At 35.5% G+C, this 23950-nt stretch overlaps 1 protein-coding gene across 1 annotated transcript in view; it reads right to left on the reverse strand.

Annotated features, from left to right (window-relative positions):
- EYS (EGF-like photoreceptor maintenance factor) overlaps nt 1-23950 on the reverse strand; it is a 792123-nt gene that overhangs the window by 507490 nt on the left and 260683 nt on the right. Inside the window, exons 13-15 of the mRNA XM_054630570.2 lie at nt 18016-18129; nt 15641-15763; nt 3128-3232 (exon numbers count right to left, since the gene is read on the reverse strand). Coding sequence (XP_054486545.2) covers nt 3128-3232; nt 15641-15763; nt 18016-18129 — 342 coding nt within the window. The remainder of the gene's footprint in view (nt 1-3127; nt 3233-15640; nt 15764-18015; nt 18130-23950) is intronic.

Consider the following 23950-nt stretch of genomic DNA (forward strand, 5'->3'; position numbering starts at 1 on the left):
TTTCTCTAGCTTTAATGTTGGTCCCTTGATATAGTGCATTGTTTTATGTTATGCTGTAATCTACTCATAGTTCATTAGTTTTATACTAAGTAGTAAGTTATCCTGATTAAGGTCTTTCATCTGTTGTCTCTGTAGCTCCTCAGCTCTCAAATTCTGGCTACACAAAACCAGAATGGTTGAAGTCCTCTATGAGGACTAGGGTCTGTGAATGTGAGGCTCCTGCCTTCTCTCTACAGAGGGCCTCAATCACTTGGACTCCCTGGTGGAAGAGCCTATACCAGACTCTCAATGAAATGTCACTTGTCCCTGTCTTTTCTTTAATCCTGACTCATAAGCTCTTAGTTGACTCCTCATCCATCACCAGGCAAAGCTCCATGCATTCCAGCTGGACATTGGCATAGAGTACAAACATTGCCACCTCATCTGCCTTGTCTGCCCTTCCTAAAAAGCCTTCATCCTTCCATTGCAACACTTCAGTCATAGGAGTCATTCTGTTGTGTCCCTGTGATGCCAATAGTATCATAGCCATGCAGGCATGCATCCATCTCAACTCTTCCTGTATATTCCCCATGCTGCATTTGCAGAGAGCCATTTAAATTGAGTTCCTGATAAAGCCAATTTATTAGCTGAAATTCCTTTGTGCTGTCCTTCAGGTGCTATATTGCTTTTCTGCTGTCCTAAATACTGTCTAAACCATTGCTTTTCATCCTGCATTTCGCAGATGGGTAAATTCTTCACAAAGACTGTATCTAACAAGTGTTCAAAATGGTAATAGAAAATTTTTAGTCTGATATTTTGTATGTGTACTTCTTACAGCATTTCAGTATTCATTTCATGCATATGATTTCACTTTTTAAGTATAACAGGAAGATGTTTTCATACTTATTGTTGTGTTTGTGTTTTCACAGAGCAAGCTACACTGACAAAATGAGATATGACATTTGGTTTATCCACAGTGGAAGGAATGATGAAATATAGTCACAGTCTTTGCAACTGAAAAAGTAAATTTAACTTATTACAGCACCATATAAGAATTCAGCCTTAAAAAATTAGCCAAAATTAATAATAATAATAATAATAATAATAATAATAATAATAATAATAATAATAATAATAGCAGTAACAATAAACCTTTAATTTTCTGCATCTTCAAAGTCTATTGTAAGATAGTATGAGTATGTATATGTATGCACATGTATAATACACAGATACACATACTTCTATATATAATAATATCCACAAATATTTATACATACATTCAAATTCTATTCATGCCCTTATACTATTACATAGTGGCAGTGCTGGTTGTGAGTTCCTGTATTCTACACATCAATAACTTTAAAGGTATTTGTACATAAGGCTTGAAATAGCTTGTATACATTTTAAAAACCTATATAGCTCTTATAGCCCCTTATTTTGCCTATCTACTTTAAGTAAATATTTCAGTCTAAATACAAGCTTGATCATGTTATCCTTACATCGTTAACTTGACATTGTAGAATAAGGTTTAATGCAATGTAACTGACTTAAGAGTATTAAAAAACTGCAAGTGAAAGGGTGCTTTTGCTTCATGTTTTGCTCACTACTTTCCAATTGGCTGACAACCAGTCGGCCCACAAAAAAGACAGCAGGGGATAAAAAAAAATAGTCATGTTATGCAAGTGTCACATATTAAATTAGCTGGCTATATTAAAAGAGACTACATTTAAATGTGTAAATTCTTGCCCATAGCACCAATCCATGATGAAAAGCCACACTGAAGCATATATGTTCACATCTCAGTAAGATACTGTTTATTTGTTGGACTCTATGGTCTCAGAGGGGTTTTCCACCCTGATTCTGTGATTCTGTGAGTAAAATTATGTATGTGTATGTCACATAAAGATAGAAAAGTTGATCTACTCTTTTTTGACAAATTCAGATATTGCTGGTGCCTCTCATCACTGCAAGAAACTGAACTGGGTTTGCACGGCAATGTTATAGTGGGGGCAGGTACAGGGGTGGCTTCTCTGAGGAGCTGCCAGAAACTTCCCCCTGGTCTGATGGGGTCAATGCCAGCCAGCTCTTGGATGATCCACTGCTGGCCAAGGCTGAGCCCATCAGTGACAGTGGTAATGCCTCTGGGATAGCAGTCAACATGAGGGGGAAAAAAACAAACTGGGCAACTCCAGATAGAAAAAAGTGTGAGGGTAGCAAGAGAAACAGCTCTGTAGATGCCAAAATCAGTACCAGGGAGGGTGGAGGTGCTGCAGGCACCAGAGCAAGATTCCCCTGCAGCCTGTGGTGAGGCAGCTGTGCACCTGCAGCCCATGGAGGTCCATGGTGGATCAGAGATCCACCTGCAGCTCACAGACAACCTCATGACAAAACAGGTGGATGTCCAAAGCAAGCTGGGATCCTTCCAGTGGTAAGCCTGAGCTAGAACAAGCTTCTGGCAGTGTCTGTGGCCTCATGGAGAGAGAAGCCCATACTGGACAAGGTTTTCTCGCAGGAGCTGTGACCCTGTGGGGGACCCACACTGGAGCAGGCAGGTCCTGAAGGACTGCACTCAGTGGAAGGGAACCATGCTGGAGTAGCTTGTAAAGAACTGCAGGCCATGGAAAGAAACTCATATTAGAGAAGTTCTTGGAGGACTCTCTCCCTTGGGAGGCAGCCCACACTGGAGCAAGGGAAGAGCATGAGGAGTCCTCCCTCTGAGGAAGAAGGAGCAACAAAAATGATGTGCGATTAACTGACTGCACCCAGCTCCCAGCCAGGGTCAACCCACCGCAGCCGCCCTTATGACAACTGCTGTGTAGCTTGTCCACATTTTCTTTCAGAAATTTTAAAAATAACTTTTGCTAGTAGACAAGATGGAAACAAAATCATGCAACTGGCAGAGTTGGTTGATTTTTAAGGCACTCTATTCATAAGTTTGGAAGGCAAGACTTCCAGAATACAAGTTATATTCTGTAAACAAATTCTGCTGACACCACCTGCATAACAATTGTAGCATATGCTTCAAGAATACCAGTTCATCCTTCTCTCTTTTCAAGCATAATAAATTACTGCTTAGTTGTGTGCTTATGAAAAAACTCTTTTTCTTTTTTAAATACCACAGAACATTTCTCAACTAAATGTGACTTACCTGGCAAACAGCTACAGTAAAATTCACCAATCAAATCATGGCAATGGCCTCCATTTTTACAGGGCTTGGAGGAACATTCATCAATATCCGTGGAACAGTTTTTGTCTGACAGAAAAGAAAATTAAACATTAAAACTATAAATCATGCTGGGAAAGTAGAAAAGCTGCTTCACAGTGCAAGTGACAACTGCATAGTTTAACTTTTCCAGGTTGGAAACACTATTTCTGCTTGACAGTTTTAAAACTAGAGATATTCATAGATATAGCTGGTAGTCAAGAAATTAAATATTTTAAAGCAATAAATATGAACAGCATTTGCAAAAATGCCCTTTGTATATTCCAGCAACACAACTCAATACCTTAATTACTAGAGCTATATGCTACTTTGAAAAAAATTGTTTTAAAGATTTAATAACCTTAGTAACATTACCAAAAAAAAAATATTTCTTGAGGTCGCATTCATATTTCCAGAAGAATAAAGACATTTCTCAGATCCAAACAAAAACCCACAAGTTCACTCTGGTATTTCTTAATTTTTCTGCTTTTAAAAAAATTTAATTGATCTGTAATTCAGATTCATTCAAATCTGAAAAAATAAAAATATATGTGAATATGCAGAAGATACATAGAGGGGAAAATTTAGAAGGCAATGGAATGGTGGCTTATGAAAACAGTAAAGTCATTGGACATACCAAATAAAATCCAGCCTCCTGTTTCTCTGTTATGCACTACATTAATTTAGGGCAATCCCTACCTAGGCTATTATAAATAATACTGAGGCCTTTCTGATCAAAAATTGATCAAAAATAGATGGGACAAATATTTGGACTAAGAGCTCACATGAATACCAGAAGTTAAGCCAGTTATAGAGAAGGAAAGCTGTAACTATCACTGATGTGAACTAGCAGAACTTTTGTTGATGTTCTGTGTAGAAATTATGGAAGGTTCCTTGTATCACTCAAATCATCTATACCAGACAGGTCATGAATCCCAGGGGCCTCAGTCCAAGGAGCTGAATTAAAGGATCCCGTGGGGTTTCTGGGGTCCCTCTTGGAGAAACAAAGCTTGGACAACTATAGATTCATTACAACAATAAATGCATGGATGGCAGAGGGAGTTTTATCTTCCTTAACTGTAAGGCATACTTTCAGCTAATATGTAAAAATAGAACGTATGCAAAAATCAAACTAAATGGGAAGTGGAGAAAGTGAGGAGAAGACAGAGGAAAGAAAAAAAAACTAAATAAAATTAAGAAAAAGGTTTAAGGGGATGGTAGCAGAAGGTCATAGACAAGGATAATTATAGAAACCAGGTAAGACTTTGACATTTTGTGGAAAATACTGCACAGCCACATACAATATGCTGTACTTAATGATTAAATACAGATCAAAAATCCAGTAGAATCAGTTTAAAGGAACCTTAATTTTTTTATAGCTTGTGGGCTTTTCTGTTGCTGTTTTGTTTTGTTGTTTTTAAATAGCTAAAACAACTAGCTGAATCCTTAACAACACAGGACTTGGACCCATAGAGTATTTAATTGCAAACCCATAATTTTTGAAAGGGATCATCATTCAAAAATTCAAAGATATTTGAGTGTAGTATTGGTAATTTTTCATGCCATAGTGAAAAAGGTAACTGCAAGTTACTTGATTCAAAGTTAAAGGGAAAAGTACTCTCTGACTATAAGGAAAGAAATGTGAAAAACTTGACTGAGAGCAGTCAAAAATCTATGGAAAAGGAGAGTGAGGAGGGTGAGCAACATAATAAAAAGGAATTCAGAAGAACTGCATGGAATTTAGAGAAGTTCTGATTTGAGACCTGCTAAAGAGTGAACATTTTACCTTAAAAAGGTAATTAAGAGAGCTGCTGATTGCTATAAGTACACAATGGCAAACTTTCTTTTTGTCGGAGAAAGACATTGGGTATTAGGGGACCAACACGGCACTTCCGGGTTTTCAAAGCATGAAAAAAGCTCAACTTACAAAAAAGCATGTCAAGTTACTATGGATAAACTAAAAAGTACAACACAAATATGCAGACATGAAATTGGACCAGCAAAAGCATGTAGCTATTATGGCATGGTCAGGGTAACAAGAAATTGTGCTGTATGTACTTCATATCGAAGGTGAAGGAGAAATGCGGTTTGCCATCCAGTGAAGAAGGACGGCTACTGATAATGGTAATCACACAAAATTGTTCAATGCTTCTTCTGCCTCAATCATCAGTAAAAAGACCAGCTGTAAAGCAGGTCAGTATCATAATTAATACTTATGATTAAAGGGCAAAACTTCAGTGTTGAATAGAGAAGAAAAGCTGTAGAATTGTCAGAGGAGTTAAATAGTCAGATAGGCTGGTCTGATGAGCTTATACCCTTGGGTACTAGTGACAAAAACTCAATAGTTTTCTTTGTGAACTTTTGAAAAATAGGCAAAGTACCTGAAGACCCACTAAAATCAGCCTTCAGAAAAAGAATAAAAGGCAAAAACATGAAATTATAAATCCATTTGTGAAATTCCTGATCCTGGAAGAAATATTGGGAAAAGCTTTAAAGAGTTTACTTGCAAGAACCTATAAATAAAAAACAATTCATTAAAAAATGGGCCTTATGTAAGCAAATTTATTCCCGTCTACATTAAATTTACACATTTTGTGGATAACAAAACCCAGTAGCAAATGTCATGCTCCTTTTGTTCACTACTGCTATTTTTTGTGAAATCCCAGTAATGGGTCTACACAGAAACTATAAGAGCATATTTTCAAATGAGTAAAACTTTATGGAAAGCCATATTCATGCATTAGTTATCAGTGGTTTTGCTACCAGACTGGATAAATGAATTGCAGAAGTTTTGAAAGAAATCCACTGTCCATTCAATTCCACTATTTTTTTTTCAACAACCTAGATGATGGGTAGCAAAGTAAGCTCACTGATGGCAACACAAAAAGGTACATTGAAGAACAGGATTAGAAATCTTCATGAATTTCAATCAACTGAAGATAGAGTTTGATATAATCAGAAGAGAAGATACGATACAGAAAATCACAAGTAGGAAAAAACACCAGAATTTTGTTTTAAAATAAATAGTTTGCTGGCATACATAAAAAAGAACATATCCAGTTAGAAGTTTTACTTGAGTAAAGCTTCTTTTGGAGTGCTTTGCATTGTGCAGTGAGGTGCATTTAAGAAAATTTTGAGAGTCCATGTGAGCATGTTAGGAATGAAAACCAGCTCAAAAGCATGACCTTGTAGGATGAACAAAATAAATGGGCCTATAAAGCCTAAATAAGGAAAATTTGAATAGAAATGTGATGGCAATCATAAAATAAGACAGTATTCTCACAAAATTCATCAGTTTGCTGTGTTCATAGTAGACAGGGTGAGAAGTAATGCATTTAAACTGCAGTGAAAAATTAGACAATAAGGAAATCCTTGTAGTGGTTAGTAAAACATCACACTGGGAAGATTCCACCAAGAAAATAAGGAATTATTGGATTTCTTTAACAAGATACATAGGCAAGAAAGCAACATAGTATATTATATGTTTTCTGCTGGGATAAGAATGAAACAGGTTATAGTTAGTATTTTATTGTAGTGTTGTGATTATATAATTTACAGGGTATAAATTCTGATTATCACACTGAAGGATGTCCAAAGACTTTTGTTTGTGTAATGAGTTGGATTGTCTGGAAATTTGCTTTGTCTTATGGTAAAGGTCTTAAGTTACTTGGTGTGTGATAACTGTGCTCTGATTTTGGAAGGGCTCCTAGGGCTCCCATCCAAATCTGTGTCTCTACTCTATTTTTCCATCAAAACATGTTTCTACATTAGTGGTATAAAAGAGAGGTAAGACCAGGCTTTCAGCAGACAAGAGAAGTAGGATAAAAGTGCTAAGAGGAAGAGAAAACCACATTCTTCCTGCACACCATAAATGCACATGGTTGAAATTACAGAGTGACAGGTACTAAGGCCTACTCTTCCAAGAAAGCAGTACAGCTTTTGGCACATTCAATCTGAGTTCAGCCCTCAAATCTTTCTCATGAAAAAACCATAATGAAGCAAATGAGGCATTTTATACTTCCACGAATCTCCTTTTCTGTAGGCAAATGTGAAAAGTCCTTAGTCTACTATTTCAACGCTGACTTTTAAACAGATACTTCATTTCCACTCTCACTTCTTTTTCTACATCTCCTTTCCACAGGGGACCAAGCCTATGCACCAAATGGAATCTTGGGATAACTTTTGTTTAGCTAAACAGTACATTTTTAAATGTACTGCAGGTCACTTCTGGTCACTTGTAGTTTGCAGATACAAGCACAGAAAAAAACACGCAGATTATAGCTACTGAGCTGTTGCTGAGCTGTATGTGGGGAAACAACAAAAGCAATTTGAAAAGGACTGCTGAAGACCTCAGCATATGAGCACTATTGCAGTGCTGCGAGAAAAAAAATCTCAGACGTATTTAAATAAAACAAAAAGCGAACATTGATGTGTAAAATACCTCTGTATAAAACATTGATTAGAATGTTCCATATTTAAAAATAAATGGGAAGGATGCAAGAAAAACTACACAATTTATTCAACGACTGAAGAAAGCATGCTGTTGGCAAAGGCTTAAAGAGCTCCATCTGTTTCATTTAGAAGAAACAAAACCAAAAAGTGACTTGATTACAGTGTGCAAGTATCTTTACAAAGAGAAAATACTTGAGTAGCAAGAGCTTTTTTATTTTGTGTAGAAAAGGTAATGAGATGCAATAGATCAAAGTTGAAGACAAAAATTTAAATAAAATATTTAATATAAACTTCTAAATCTGATGGTGATTACTACTAGAAAAAATGCCAGTGAAATTCTGGCTTCTTTTCATTCATTCAAATCAGGATTGAATGCTTTTGGATTCATTGTGTGCCTTAATCAAAACTAGAGTAATTAGGTTCAGTACAAGGTGGTTAATGGCCAACATTAACTTCCTTCTGGTACACAGACCTAATATAGAGCATACAACCAGCAATCTGTGGATTGTTAGAAGACTTACAGAACATATAAATTCATCCTGTAGCCCTCTCTGTGTCTTTCCTGGGAAAACATCACAACAATTTAGTGAGACAGGTATATTTCTGTGATAGTAATAGCCCACCCTGAGGCACCCGGGCTCTGTAGCATCACTCTCATTCACATGAAATGTATATGTCCTGTAACTGGAGGTTTTGGAAATTAATAGGAAAACCAGGTGCAAGGTGTTACTCTATTGTTACCAGAGCAAACAGCCAATGCTATTCTATTTCTTGCCTGGCTACTAATGTGCTAAGGGGAAAAAAAAAAAATCTTTTTATGATAGTTGTGTAAACAGCTTTAAAAATCATCATTCTGCATTTAACACATTTCCCCTCCTGCCTCAAGGCTCCTCAGTAATCTCTGGTCAACTCACAACTTAAGTGAAGAGAGTGAAGTTGTGGTGTAATGTTCCCACTATCACCGCTGCATCCTGAGGCCCAGTACACATGGCACTGGCAGTGCTAGCCACTGGCCAGGTACCAAGCTAGGAGCAAGGGCCTCAGGACTTGTCTAGTGGCCAGGTTGATGATAGATCCATAGAATCATGGTGTGGTTTGTTTTGGAAATGACCTTACAGATCACCTAGTACCAACACACTGTGATGGGCAGGGACACTTTCCATGAGACCAAGTTACATAATGCCCTATCCAAACTCATCCTGAACACTGCTAAAGATGGGGTATCAACAGAAAATAAATAAAATAAAATCATGACAAAGAAGAAAGCCAAAGAGTAAAGAACAAAAATGAGTCAACAAGACGGTACCAAATAAGACTCTATTTAGTGTGGTCATACTAAAACTGTCAGTGTCATACTCCTTATAGTATGGCTCTATCAAAGCAAAGGATGGCAAAAAAACATTGTTTCACTGTCTAAAACAGCAACCCAGTATATACTGGTAAATACAATTTAGTATCAAAAACTCCAGTATTATGCTAGGTGGTATTGCAGAGGGAAGTGTTGAACAACAGGCCTTTTCCAAAATCAATGATTTGGTGGATTATTTTCAGAAGAGGAACTATATACCAGGAAAAAAATTAAGCACACCCTAAATATAACCATTCTTATCTAAGATGCCACTTTTGTTTCTCAAATTCAATTACAAAATGTCTGTAAGGGATGAAAAATGTGCACTGGGGTAGTTGCTTGGAGGTTGATTTTTTTATGTCAGGGTTCATTCACTGATTGCTTAGGTTGTTACAGAAAATTAATTCCTAAGAGGTTTCTTGAGGCAGTTATAACAAAAATTTTGATTGAAATTGTGTCTTGATAGCCATATGTTATTTTTCAGGTGCACTTAGATGTGAAAAGTAAAAGTGGTCCTCACTTTGCTGGCATATTGCTGTTCATTGTACGGTGTCATCAATGACATTAGCATAGGAAAAATATGGAGTTCAGGAAAAATTAGGTTGATTTTCCACAGTAACTCAGGAAGACTAAAAATTTCAGCCGCATGTTCCAGTGTCTTCTCTGTATGAGCTTTTCTAGACATGATTGTTTTTCCATTTTTTATTTGATAAGAGCCTCCTTGCAACTGGCAACAGTTTTAAAATTGAAAATCAAGCTTATTCATATAAAATGATTATTTTCCAATTTATCTTAAAGTAATTAAGTACATAGTCATGCCCAGAAAGATATTAATGGGTGTTCTACATACATTATGTTACGCATGACAGTTGGAATCACTACTAAAAAACCCTAGCATTATACCTGAAATAATGGGGATGGACAGGAATACCAAAAATTCTCATAATAATCTTCCTTCAGAAGAGCAAAGATAAAGTAAATTCCATACAAGCTAATTAAAGCTATGATTGAAGAATTAAGTTATCTTTTGTCAGGTGGTTCCAACTACTATTATTCACTCTCTAATTTAAACCAATCATGCTTAGTATTTGCAGATGGAATACTATTGGAGAAATGTTCCATTTGATTTTTCACATAAAAAAAAAATGAGCAACTTTGCTTATATTTAAAATTACTGGAAAAAACCAACTGATTTGCTTTTCTTTCATGCAATTCATTATTTTTTATGTATTATTTTATCAAAATTTTTATGTAATGAAATTTGCAGCATGATGAAACTTAAACAGATTTTTCTGCACTCAACTGATTTTCTTTTCCCAAATGTCCTAACCTGAATTCCTTCCAAGCAAAGCAGGTACACTTACACATGACATGACAATAAATATTCTCTAATGACTCAGAAGTACATAGTGAATACATTTTCATGTAAGCATAATAATAATTTTCATGTAAGCATAAATTTTGTTTATTTTCCAGCATGTTAAGTTTGCACACCCCACTGTGGGAAGCCTGCCCTCAGCAGCCTGCCATTTACAGTGTTTGTGGCAACCAGCAGCCCATCTGTGCTGCTCCAGCTGAGCAGGGGAAAGGAAGTCAGCCCTTCACTCCTCCATGGCCTGCTATGAGCCAGAGCTCTGCTGGCCAGGAGCCTGGGGAACCATCCCTCTCTCTGGCTGTCAGCTTCCAGGTTTTGTTTTGGTTTGAAAAATCTCAGCGCTTTGACTAGCGCTCAGACAGAGGAATGTTGTTTAAATGAACTCGGTCATTAGGGGACATCACTGAAAAGACCTGGCTTTTGAGCTGCTTCTGTGCTGGCCATAAGGGCTGACTGATGTGGAACAATTATCTGATGCATGAGATGCAGGCAAGACTGAATTTCTGTGGCTGACTCTAAGGATGACTGAGGATCCATAGATCACAGGATCAATTAGGCTGGAATAGACCTCCAAGATCATCGAGTCTTGCCTTTGACCAATCACCATCATGTCAACTTAAACCATAGCACTAAGGGCCATGTCCAGTCATTACTTGAATATCTCCATTGTTCTTGACTCCACCACTTCCTTGTCAGCCCATTCCAATGCTTGACAACCCTTTCCATTAAGAAATTCTTCCCAACGTCCACCCTGAACCTTCCCTGATGCAGCTGTGTCCTCTTGTCTGTCACCAGCTGTCTGGGAGAACAGGCCAACCCCCACCCTTCCTTTTGGGTAGAGGTAGATCTCTCAGGCCAGTTTTTTCCTTTGAATTGTTGGGGAAAGTACTTTTCATAATTAACAAGAAAAAGAGAACATAGTGACTCAATAATTTTGTACTGTGCAGTTGTTCTGATAGTAACTAAAAGCATTTATGTCAAGCAAAATGTGTCTAAAATAGACCAGCTTTTGCAGACTTACTGAAAACAAAATTTAGAATCACACTGGAAAAGAATACACAGGAAAGATTTTTGAAAGCCCAGAGAAAGATATTATCTTATGTCTTGTGATGGCTTGAGCTGAGCTGCAAGACCTTGCTCATCTTCGTATAATTTTGGTTTTCAAATTTTCGGTGTTGCAGTGTCCACTTGCTTAGCCACAATATCTACTACAGGATTCCTAAAGCCCAATAGTATGAGACATGACAGAGGAAACTATATAGACTTGATCTTCAGAAAGCATATTAAAAGGCTTGCATATTTATTTAGTCTCTTGTGTAAATTTAAGTCAAATGTGTGACTGATGGTAGATTCTGACGGTTGATTCATACTGTCCTGTTATAATGGTAAACATTAATGAGACATGGGCAAAGCTTAGAGGAAGGATCATTTTACACATAGAGGATTCATAAGGACCTTGATATAAGTGAGGAAGTCAGATTAAGAATCTCATGCATATAAACTACAACTACAAAATTCAGTGCTAAATGATGAAATAAAAATCACTTTGAAATCAAGTTTTTTTCTACCCAGTATTCACTGGTGTAATATTACTATCATAGGGCTTATCCATATACATGAACAGCTCTGAAACCCTTTTAATTAATTATTAAATAAATAAATGATTTAATTCATCTCTTCCAACAATTAAAAAAGGAAAAAGGTTTACGATGGAACAATATAATCCCATCATTTATTAAAGATTAAAAACCCATGCTTTCTCATCCAAAACCACTGAATTACAGAGTTCTTTAGTTCCAATTACTTATATTACCAGAGAAAATCCACTCAAATGATGAAAATGGTCAGTAGTTGCACCTCATAGAACTGCCTCTGCCTTCTCTATCATTGATGAATTCAACACCCTCCCATTGATGTTTAATTTGAAGTGTCTTACTACCCAATGGACTGAAGGTGTCCCACTGTTCGATATTAAAAATTCCCTACTTCACCTATCTGAAGTATGTGCTTTTATGTGTTGAACAAGTGGTTTGTATGTGTTGAACAAAATGTTTTCTAATTTTTGAGGCTAGCCAGTTTAACAGACTTGGACTGCCTTTACCTATCTCAACTTCAGATGTTCTCAAAACCCCTCTAATTGGCAAAATCAAATAAAACACTGTGAGGGAAGGAAGTAGCAGTTTTGCTATCTGTCCATTTGTCCATTAGCTCTTTACTATGGGATAATTACCATAATCCTGTGTATGCAGATTACTATGGGAGGGCATTTGAGAGCCCTCAATCTTTTATTGTAGAGAGAGTATTTTCCTGGTCTTTATCAGGAACTGCCCATCTTGGACAGAGTAAAGGAAATTCTATGCAGCAAGCTCCAAAGGCTGCCAGAATTCTGGTGCTCACCCTTTCAGCAACAAACAATTCAGCTGGCAGCAGAAGCTGCAAAAGGGCTCCCTGCTGTTCTTACAACCCTCTCAGATGATTTGGATGTTCCTGTCCTGCTGTCTTTCCTCAGCAGGAGAGAGTTGTTTCCACCATCCAGCCCTGCTCCCTGTTGCACATGTTGCACTGCCTCTCCCCACCTCTGTTCTCAGGGAAGGACAAAGATCCAGCACCTGTGGAGCACCACAGCCTGGTTCAAGGGGGGTTCATCCAAGGCCATTCATGGAGGCCCTCCTGTCCAATGCACCCCTTCCATCACAGCTTTAGTGCACGAGGCATGTGATCCCAATCAGAATTGATGCCACTTCACACAGATAATAAACAGGAAAAGAGGCAAACAACCAGCCTAAGACAATTTTGTACCTGACCAGCTAAGATGCTAAAGGTAAACTTTTTCTGAAATTACTTTTAATATGATAGGAAAACAAAAGTGTGCTTAAAAGAAAATAAAAGGTAAAAGTCAGTCTTATACACTTAGTGGACTTTTTCAAATGTTACTTGCTTGAGAAAGTCTCATCAGAAGACTACAAAATGTGATTGGCAGGATGTTAGCAGATCTGTTGATGAACTTTTTAACATATGCCTTCATCAGAGCTAATTGTTATCAGCTAACTACTCTGTTTATGATGTTTTTCTAAATTAATGATGCAATTTCTACATTGTTTAAATATTAAGTGGATAAAAATTGTATACATATGCACACTATGTTTCCTTTAGCCCTTAAATATCTTTTGAGTGTATCACTGCTGCTATAGCAATATCTATGAGTACCATTTATATAAATCTTAAAACTCAGAAGAACATGGAACACTCTTTTGCTGTTGTTTGCCTTTTGTATAAGATGGAAGCCCAAATATCCAGTATTTTGCATCACAGACTCATTCTAGAGAGGTTGAAGCAGTTTTTGGAAGGCTTGGAGAGAGCAGACCTAATGAGATCCACAGTGACTGACTGTGAATTAATTGTACAAAAAGCATGACCACAAACTAAAATATTCAGTGCAATCAGGAGGATCCTTATCCCTACTCCTAATTCCAGTCAGTAGGCTGGTTTACTTTTTTTCTTGTGGGAGTTGTCCCGTCTCACAAAAAAAACCAACAATATGAAGTGAGATCAATAGAACATTCGTGATGGAAAGTCTCTCACATAGGAAATGCAGGAGAAAATTGAGCTTTATTTCATATTAGCCCATTATGCAGTCATGTGAACTTCTATGACTTCAATATAGGCCTCAAGGTATTCAATAAAATCTACTTATAACTCACTTGTAACTTTTTTACTGTTGACAGATCCTGAATCCTGCTTGTCTTGGAATGAACAAGGATGTTACTGGCAAGCTGTTTGCATCAGTATGATGCATATATATCCAGAATATAGGATAAAGAGTCCCTGCTAAGGAATACATACTCTGTCCCAGGCTTCCTTAGTGACACTCACACATTAATTTGTAGTTCTGGCTCTATAATGTGGCCTCCATCACATCCCAAAATAGTGTTGCTGTATTTTCAAATGAACAGCTTTTCCCACATTACCCAGTTTAAACTGACTGTTGTCAACCAACTACAGAAAATTTAGACATTTTCTATTTGGATTCTAGCAGTACAGGAGAAAGTTTTAAAAACTTCTTATTTTAAATTTTTTGCACTAAACTTCTTCTATCTATAGTAACTTTGTAATCACCTCTGTTATTTTCAAAATTGATGCAAAATAAACACAGTATGCAAACTCATGAAAGTAAAGCCAGTTACCAAAGTAAAAAGGAGAATAAGATGTTACAGAAAATATATCAGATCTTGGTTTTGTAATGCTGAAAAATATAAGAATATGTCTGCATGAAAACTCACAGAAGTTGGTGGCAATTGCAACTACTATTACTTCCACAGATTTAAAATATCTGTATATTGTCTTAGATTCCTTTTGTCCTGTCTTCCTACATTTAACCATTGACAAAATATGAATGAAGAATTTCTAAACTGAATGTCACTGGTGTTACTACGGACCTGAAATGCTCTACAACTAACTTAATTTTGCCTCCTCATCCTTCACAGTTCTACTTACTTCTTTAACTTTTCATTTCTCCTTAATAGAGCTCTTTCATTTTTTTTTTCCTCTCCTCTCCTCTCCACTGGTCCCCACTAATTTTGAGCTCTTTGGACAAACTTGTTCGGCTTTTTATTACAAGATCCACTAATTGCATGATTTCTTAGACTGCCACTGCTTGTTTTCCTGTTACTACTTATAAATAAGGCTGCTCCATTTGCCTCTCTGAAATCAGCAGCTGAAAGTCAGTGTTCAGTGCCTGACATTGTTTTTTTAGATGGCATATATTTGGAGACAGTTTTATTGATTTCCTGTTAGCTGCTTCTGGCAGAAAATAGAGCCTTGAAGACTCTCCAGGATGCAAGAGCTATTTTCTCAAACCTTTTAGACATGCAAATAATTGTGCAACTTACGAGAATTTATCATAAGGATCTGATGGCACCTTTGTTAAAGAGAACAAAGTGTAATCTTTCTAAAATTGTGTTCTTGTTATCATCTCAATCAAGTATGGCTGTGATAAAATCTGAGAAAAATAGCTGGTGCTACCTGTTCACCTATGTTTCTTAGACTAGGTGGTTTCAAGCAATTTTTTTCTTCTATGCAAAATACAGTTTTTCTTTCCATACACACACTGCTTTCATTTTTTATCATATTAGGAGGGAAATTAAAACATTATCAATCGCACAGAACCCTAAGTTGATTTTATTTTTATTAATGCTAAAACACTGAACAAAGTGCAATTAATTTCAGGAAAGAAAATGAATAGTTTAACTATTTAACTTCATTTCCAAGTTAAAAGAAATCTTACCAGTGAATCCTGGAGGGCAAGCACAGCTGTAGTCTGCAACCAGGTCTAAACAAGTTGAATTGCTTTTACAGAAACCATAAGTGCACTCATCAAAGTTGATTTCACAGTTCAGGCCTTCAAATCCTTGGAAATAAAACCAAAGAGCTATGCATTATTCAGCTATATCAGTGTCTTATTTTTCTAAAGCAATGTCTTTAGGTCCCTTGTTTTCAATTTACTCTTGTAAAAAATGATCTTGAATCCTTATGGATTCTCATTCTAAAAGTTTTGTCTCCACTGTCATTAATAGGAAAATGCTTTTTTTTTCCTGTCAGATATACTTTAAAAGGAGTCAATAAATGAAAGCACAAATTTAGGATTCAGTATGTTCATTAAGACTTAAGAACTTATGAATTACGTTTCTGCTGATTTTGACAACATTACAGATGAAGTGAAGCTGGGTTTTGGATATCTGCTGTCAAAATAAAAATCAACTCTTAAAATCTCTCTTAAAATCAATTCTCAAATAGTTGCTTTTCTACTTTTTTCTTTGTTTGTTTTACAGAACCCCAGAATTATCAAGGTTGCAAGAGGCTTTCCAGATCATCCAGTCCAACTGACAACCCAGCATCGCCCCAACTTCCCCTGAACCATCTCCCCAAGTGACATATCCAGACACCTTTCTCTCTCTTCCAGAGATGGTGACTTCACTACCTCCCTGGGAAATTATTCTAGTGTCTAACCACTCTTTCAGTGATTTTTTTCTTAGCTAATAATATCTAATCTGAACCTCCCCTGACACAGTTTAGGGCCATTTCCTCTTATTCTTTCACTAGAGACATGGCAGGAGAGACTGATCCCCCCACTCAATAAAACCTCCTGTCAGGCAGGTGTGGAGAGCAGTGAGGTTCCCCTGAGCCTCCTCTCCTCCAGACTAAACCACCCCAGTTTCTTCTGTCAGAATGACTTTTAGCAAACTCAGAGGTCCAACAATGTTTTTTTGTAGTTGAAATTGCTAGAAAATCTCCTCTCCAATATCTGACTTCTCATGCTCTTGTAAATGTATTCTAATTCATGGTCATGCTACAAAATGAGTGTCATTAGTGCTGTCACAGGCCATGGCTGCAGGAAGACCATGACTAATGCTAAGCTATCGGTATCCTCAGTGCAAACTATACTCCTATAATTTCTCAAACTGACCATGGAACCAATTTCCACTGATCCTTAAGTCATAAAACTTTAGAATTACCCTTAATTCATTAATAATGTATAAAATAAGAGCTCTTATTTGCATTTAAAGTTTAATCAGACCTATGTCTCACAGGTAACATGTAAGCCACAAAATTAGCAATGTGGATGGCAAAATTTATTTTTGTATACGCTGGTCAGGCAGTTTAAACAGCAAAATGATCTTTTCCAAGGTTAATTTCCAGCTACCTTCCAATATCTGTTTTGGCTTCTAATTTAAGCTAACTAATGACAGAGACTGTACTTATGAGAATTATTTGTGGCAATTTCATCTCTTGTGATGAGTTTCTGAAGTTATCACCACTGGAATGCCTGTATTAATACATAAATGCCTGAAATATTGTCAGCTATGAAATCAACTATCATGAGTCTATATTTAGAAAGTAGTAGAATTTGAAGATTAAAATAAAAAAAAATGAAACATAGAATGTATCAGGTTATAATTTACAACCTTGGCTTTATTTTTAACTAAAAATGCATTTAAAAATATTTGTAAGGAACCCATTTGTGAAAGCATTTTAGAAAAAAACTGGAATTTTAGTTGCTTTAAAACATTTTAGCTTTCTTTGACTAATTTTTTACTGCAATCCCTATTTTTTTCATACAGTACTGATAACAAAGAGGAGAGTGCATTTTTAAAGAAACAGACCACAGGTGCTGAAAATCATATTATTTTTCTCTGTTAAAATTCTAATAGGTTTTTTTAGCTATGGTCTATTAAAATCATTGTGACCATTGTAGCTTGCCATGATCAGTGAGAAATATGTATGTTATTAATGAAGGTAAAAATACTTTTTTAAGCTTATTGATGATATTTTCCATGGAATTCATGTACTGCTCATTTATGTTTTCTCCACTGCTTTGAACTTTGATAAAATAATTACATTCTGTCTGAAAAAGGTAGAATTTAGGAGGATATCTGCCTCCATTCTTAATTTGTCTCCAATCTTAATGATCATGGTTGTTTTGGTAGGCACATTGACTTGGTGGACAAAGATGCCAAGAAGACTTTGGAAAGGAATGAATGACTTTCATAGAAAGGAAGTTTTAATGATGATTTGATGCCTGTCAAGAAGATGTTTTGCAAACTGCAGGCAGTTTTGAAAATTGTCAAAGATAATAAAAATAAATTATTTTGAACAACTTACCTTCAGGGCAAAAGCAATCATAGCTGTTGACATCATTCTGACAAACAGCACCATTCAAGCAGGGAGCTGAATCACACTCATTCATTTCTGTTTCACAGTACTGACCTGAAAACCCTGCAAATGAAGTAAGATAAGCTTTGATTTTCTTTGTCATTATGTAAGCTATTAGCATGAAATGTGTATTTCAAATGGTGGTCTTTAACTAAAACCCAGAGATCTTACGATCCATATTCCACTGGAAAAGGAAAATTTAGGTCAGAGTTTCAATATTTTATTTACAAAGAGTTAAATTTTATTAATTTCTTATTCAATGTTACAAATACATCTTTATTGATGGAATAAAGCAATAAATGAAGTAGGGAATTCCAGAATGAAAGATACTCATATCTGTAAGAAAACAGGGTAGCAATTTTCAAGTGCTTTTCTTGTATTAAAGTAATTTTAGTATTTTTGTGATATAATTCCTGAATATTTTGGGTTGGACTGACCTTAAAGATTAACTAGTTCCAAGCCCTCTGCCAGGGGCAGGGACACTTTCCACTAAACCAGGTCACTCAATATATATTTTTTTAATTTTGCCACATTAATATGAGAAATATTATATCAATTATATTCTATCTACTATGTTGTCCTTATTGATGTGGAGAGTAACAAAATACAGAGTACAAATGTACTGAGGCATAGCAAAGATGTGCTGTGCAAGTCAGGCCTCAGGACACATACAATGCGCAGCTCAGTTATGGTACATAAGGCTGTTGGGTTTGTTTCTAAAAGACAGAAGGTGTACATCCTTAAAACAAAAATCTGAAGACTAATTAAACTTGCATAAAGAAAGAGTAGCTCAGTTTTTTTTCATTTCTTACAGGTACTTTGAGACACAAGTGCTGCAGCACCAGCAATGGGGGCTGCAAGGGGGTCCTGTCAGGAGAAGAACACAAGGATAGAAATTGTTTAGTTGATCTACAAAGCAAAAAAATATTGAATTAGCTTTCATTGTAGAGAAACAGGGCAGAGCTACCCACTTGCCCCTAAGTTATATGTGCTACACGAAGACAAGATGAATTGGTATTTTCATAAATAGCAACTAAAGGTGAAAGATTTAATCTGAAGTATAATGAAGAATTATTTTAAAGGGCATATAATGTGAATCGAGACCTATATATTTTAATTTGTTTTGATGATATTCAATATCAAAGCAGCTTTGTGGGGGGCAGGTTAGAAAATTACTGACACCAATGAAATGAGCTCGTACTTTATACACTTAAAATGTATGTGAGTGTATTAAAAAACTGCAGGAAATATTCCTTCTGCCACTGTTTCAGAGCATTATGACCTTTATGAAAACAAAAGTGGTTAGGTATGCTTACAACCTACTTTGATTTAGCTGTTACAGGTTATTTTTTTAAGTTTTAACAAGCTAGAATTGTTTTCTAGAAGTTATGTTCTTTTGAAAATGTTAGCTTCTAACACCTGTAACTGAGAACTAGCTACCTAGATGGAAATTAATTGAGATTGGAAACTTAACTATCTGAAATCTGGCCTAATAAGTTTGTTGGTTTTTGTTTTTATTATAAAGACAGAAAATTAACAAATACAGAAAGACAGAGAACAGCACCCTCATCCTTAAAAATGGAAAGAAAATACTTTTCAAGCTGTTCTTTTTTTTTTTTTTTTAGCCTTTATGCCTATTCATAAATTATTTTTTGAAAACAATACCTGGTAGAAAGCTTCTTAAAGGAGCTACTGGGAAGCATATTAGGTCATTTTAGAAATAAATACTTAGAATTGTTATAGGTCTTGCTGATAGAGTTAAAATGTTTTAGGAACCACTGCTCCCACTTCAGGATCAGAAAAATGCCCACATTTAGATCCTACCATGTGAAACAGTATGAAATCTGAGAAGTGACTCAAGAGCTCCCAGCTCTCAGCAGGTCTGGCAGTGATGTTGCCAGAACTCCCTGTGATGAGCTGTGACCAGGTCACCCTTTCTTGGGAGCGGTGGAAATACCCAGCAGCTGCACCTGACATTCTGGGGATTTACAACAGGACTAGCAGGCAAGTGGAAATATCACAGCGGCAAACACAGGGCTGCAGGTAGTAGAAGCTAATTTATAAAGTTTTTCATTTACTTAGTTTACCTCATTGCTGTTTTATAAACTTATGGATTGGAACAGAAAAAATTAAAGGCATAACTAGAATCTGTCTTTAATAGGATTTGGTGCATATGGTGTGAATTATCCACTCTGAAAGAGCTGAAAGGAAAGCATATAGATAGAGATTTATTTCTTCTTGTCATATTTTTAACTGAATATGTCCTGCAGACAGAAAACAATTTAAATGCAGTTTGTATCTTAAATTGTTTCTGCTGATGTAGAATTATTAAAATATAGTATAATATACTATAATATAACGTAATATACTTTGATGATGTTTATTTCTTGCTGATCAACATACCAACAAATAACAATTCTTTCACGAACATTAAATAACTCATGTAATGGGCTGAAAGAACATGAGGGAAAATAAGCTTCGTTTGTATTATTTTTAAATCAAGAATGAATTGAGGAATGCTTTTAGTTACATTATAATCCATGTACTCTTACTTAATTACTTGTGATATAACAACATTAATGTAAACAACAAAATAGAAGAAATTAGTCAATTAAAATACAAATCTTTATGCATTTTTGATATAATACAGGTTAATCAGTTCCATACATTTGAAAATATGAAAATAAATTTCTCTGTATGAGTGCTCCAAACCATTGTGCTCTACCCTCTGATCTCATAAGATGACTTTGGCAGAGCCAATACAGTGCTCTATGAACCAGGAGAAAAATTCCATTCCTTCACCCATCCAGCTCCTCTCTCCATCAGCCAATGATAAGGGATATCCTGAATAACCTGATATACTCCTGAATAAATATTTCCATGCAGTCAAGTGAAAAGAAGTGTGTCCCATATATAAATCCTTTCAGACAGTTGAGAAAACATTTATGGGAATCTTTCATGTAAAAATGTCTTGATATTATTTGTGGTTCAATCTAGAGCACCCCTTAAAAATAATATAAAATTATATAATATACATAGACATGTATAGAATAGTACAGTACTGCACAGAATAGTACAGTATTTTTTTTATCATATCACATCAATCAAAAGTAAGTTGAAGTTTATAATAAGTAATAGTGGTTTTATATTAGTACAAAAAGTAGGTAAACAAATTATGTTCTCCAAAAATGTTTTGTTATTGCACTGAGTGGCAAATAGCTATCATCAGAGAATATAATAGATAATGCAGCTGCTACACAACTTTCTCTACACTGAAAATGCAAGGGTAAAGCACATCTAAAAGATGAATTAGAAGTATTAAATTATCTTGTTTCAATTATTGCAAGGAAGGAATTCATAACTCAGATTTTCTGGGGTCAGAACTGGAAAAAGATATCACAATTATTTACTAGGGATATGATTTCATTATTTTTTTTTGTCAACACACACTTACACTGCAGTAAATATTTTCAGCTCTCAAGCTTTATAGCTCTTTATTTGGACTTCCTCCTCAGGTGAGGATGAGATCTTTATTTCCACTGGCACCTGTCATAGTTTCCCTATCTAATGTAAATGCTAGATAAAACATAAACAGTCAAGAAAAGTAATAAGATTTACTGCAAAGTAATTATGTGAGAGCAACATTGTTTTCAGGATTCTTTTACATATATGAAGTTGTTTCAAAAATAGAGTAATTTTCATAGAGTTGTAGATATTATCTTAAAATATGTAAGCAGTTATAACTCATAAACATACTTCTATGTAAAAGCCTCAATGTTATTTTCTTTCCTGTAGCCTAATATTGAGGAATAAATCACATATAAGGAAAAATATTTTCTGTGTGTCATAAATAATTCTAGAAACGCTAGGTCAAATCTAAAAAAATAATTTGTTTCAATAAAAATATTAAATAAATATGTTTCTAATATTTGTTAGATGAGAATTATAATTCCACATTCTCATTCTTAGCAGGACATCCTCAATGAAAGAAAAGGGAATCTGCATTATCAATATGTCATAAAAGTGGGACACATCCTCTCTGGATGCTTAAATCTACTAGATTTAATCCTTACTCATTACTGGCAAGAAATATTTACTATTAAGTTTTATTTTTAATAATACATGTGTTTGTAAAAATGAAACAACATATGTCTAGCTTTTGTATGGCTCTATTAGCTTCTAATAAATTTTACCAATACAAATGTGGTCTAGGATCATCTAGGGGTTTGAATGCAGACACTTTACTTCAAAGTCATAATTTTACATAGCAGTAAGACTCCTAGACATTTTTCAAGGATGAAAGCATAAAACTGAAAAATATTTTATGTTGCAGTCTTTAAAGTATCAACTCTTAAAATGTCAAGTTAAGCCAGTTACTAGAGTAGATTATATGTGAATCTCTTGCACACAGGTTATGCATTGAAAAATAAAGTGCATTGGGAAACCGAACTGCCTAAACTTCAGGTAATGATGTGTGAACTCTGCTTGTTGAGATCACATTTTTTTATGTCTTTGTTCCAAAGGAAGGTCATTACTTTATTAAAAACCTTCTCTGAGGTTAAACAGCATCTCAGACCCCAGAGCTGGTTGAATTTTAGGCAGACAAATGTCACAGTATTTTCTATTTGAAATGCATATTGGCAAAACAAAAGGAAGGGTCTTGTTAGAGAAAAGCACAGCTTTTTCAAGAAGATGTAAAGAAGACATGTCTTACAGTGAGAACCTTCTGGAACATCCTCCCAAGGGACATGGTACGTTCACCATCACTGAAGGTTTGCAAGAGACAATTGGACAGGGTGCTAGAACCTCTTACCTAGGCTCCTGTCTAATCAAAAGGGATCTTCTAAGGTCCCTTTCCTACTGAATTGTTCTATGGTTCTATAACAAAATCCAAAGCCTGTAAAACAGGCTGGTAGAATGACCAGAGAAATAGAAAGCCTGTCACAGAACAGAGGACTCAGAAATTCTAGTTTGTCTGGTGTAGCAAAATATAGGCTGAAAGGAGATAGGAGTGTTTCTGTAACTTTGTCAATGAGAAAAATCGCCAAAAAACGTGAACAGCAACTTAAGTTAAAGAATAAGTGTCACAGGTAAAAAGTGACATTATCACAAACAAATTTAAATTACATAGTAGAAAACCTTATCAACAAAGAGATTCTATACATTCATTAGAGGTTGTTATAGAAGTACTCATCATTCTCATGAGCTTCTTAAATTTGCATATATGAATTGTGATAGCATTTAAAATTAAGGAGTGGATATAAAATTCCTTGCACAACAATTTTCATAAGATAACATGCCAACTTTGTATTAAGAACACATATTAGTAGCCTGAATTTGACTAAAAAAATTCTCAAAAAATCAAGATTACATTTATAATTGAACTATCACTGCATCCAATATTATTATTAATAAAAAAGTCTCCTCAACTCACATAATCCAGCAAAAAGCAGAGAAAGGAGTTATTACCACTTAATCTAAAATCTTAAATGATCTTCTAAGCAGAAGACACACCCAGTATTCTGGAATTTAACTGACATGTAGGAATATTGGAGTACATGTATAGAGACAACATAATGTAAGCAAATTGTTCAACTTCAGATTATAATGCATTTACACAGAGAGGAACAGAGATGGTACAGGAAATCACACTGGCAACATTAATTCTGGCTTTTCCACATATTGAAATGTTAATCACTCTTTTAATATGGTTTTTGGGTATATGCATAGTAGGTGCATTCAAGTATTAAGAAAGAAATAATAAAGTCATGCAAGAGATACAATATAGCAAACTGTTATGCTTTTATGAAATTCCACTGACCTAGATTAATCTAGCAGAGTTAAAGAACAAATCTCATCTACCAGATGTTTCAGTGTTCTAAAT

The sequence above is a fragment of the Agelaius phoeniceus genome, chromosome 3, assembly GCF_051311805.1.
Source record: "Agelaius phoeniceus isolate bAgePho1 chromosome 3, bAgePho1.hap1, whole genome shotgun sequence".
Classification (NCBI taxonomy): domain Eukaryota; kingdom Metazoa; phylum Chordata; class Aves; order Passeriformes; family Icteridae; genus Agelaius; species Agelaius phoeniceus.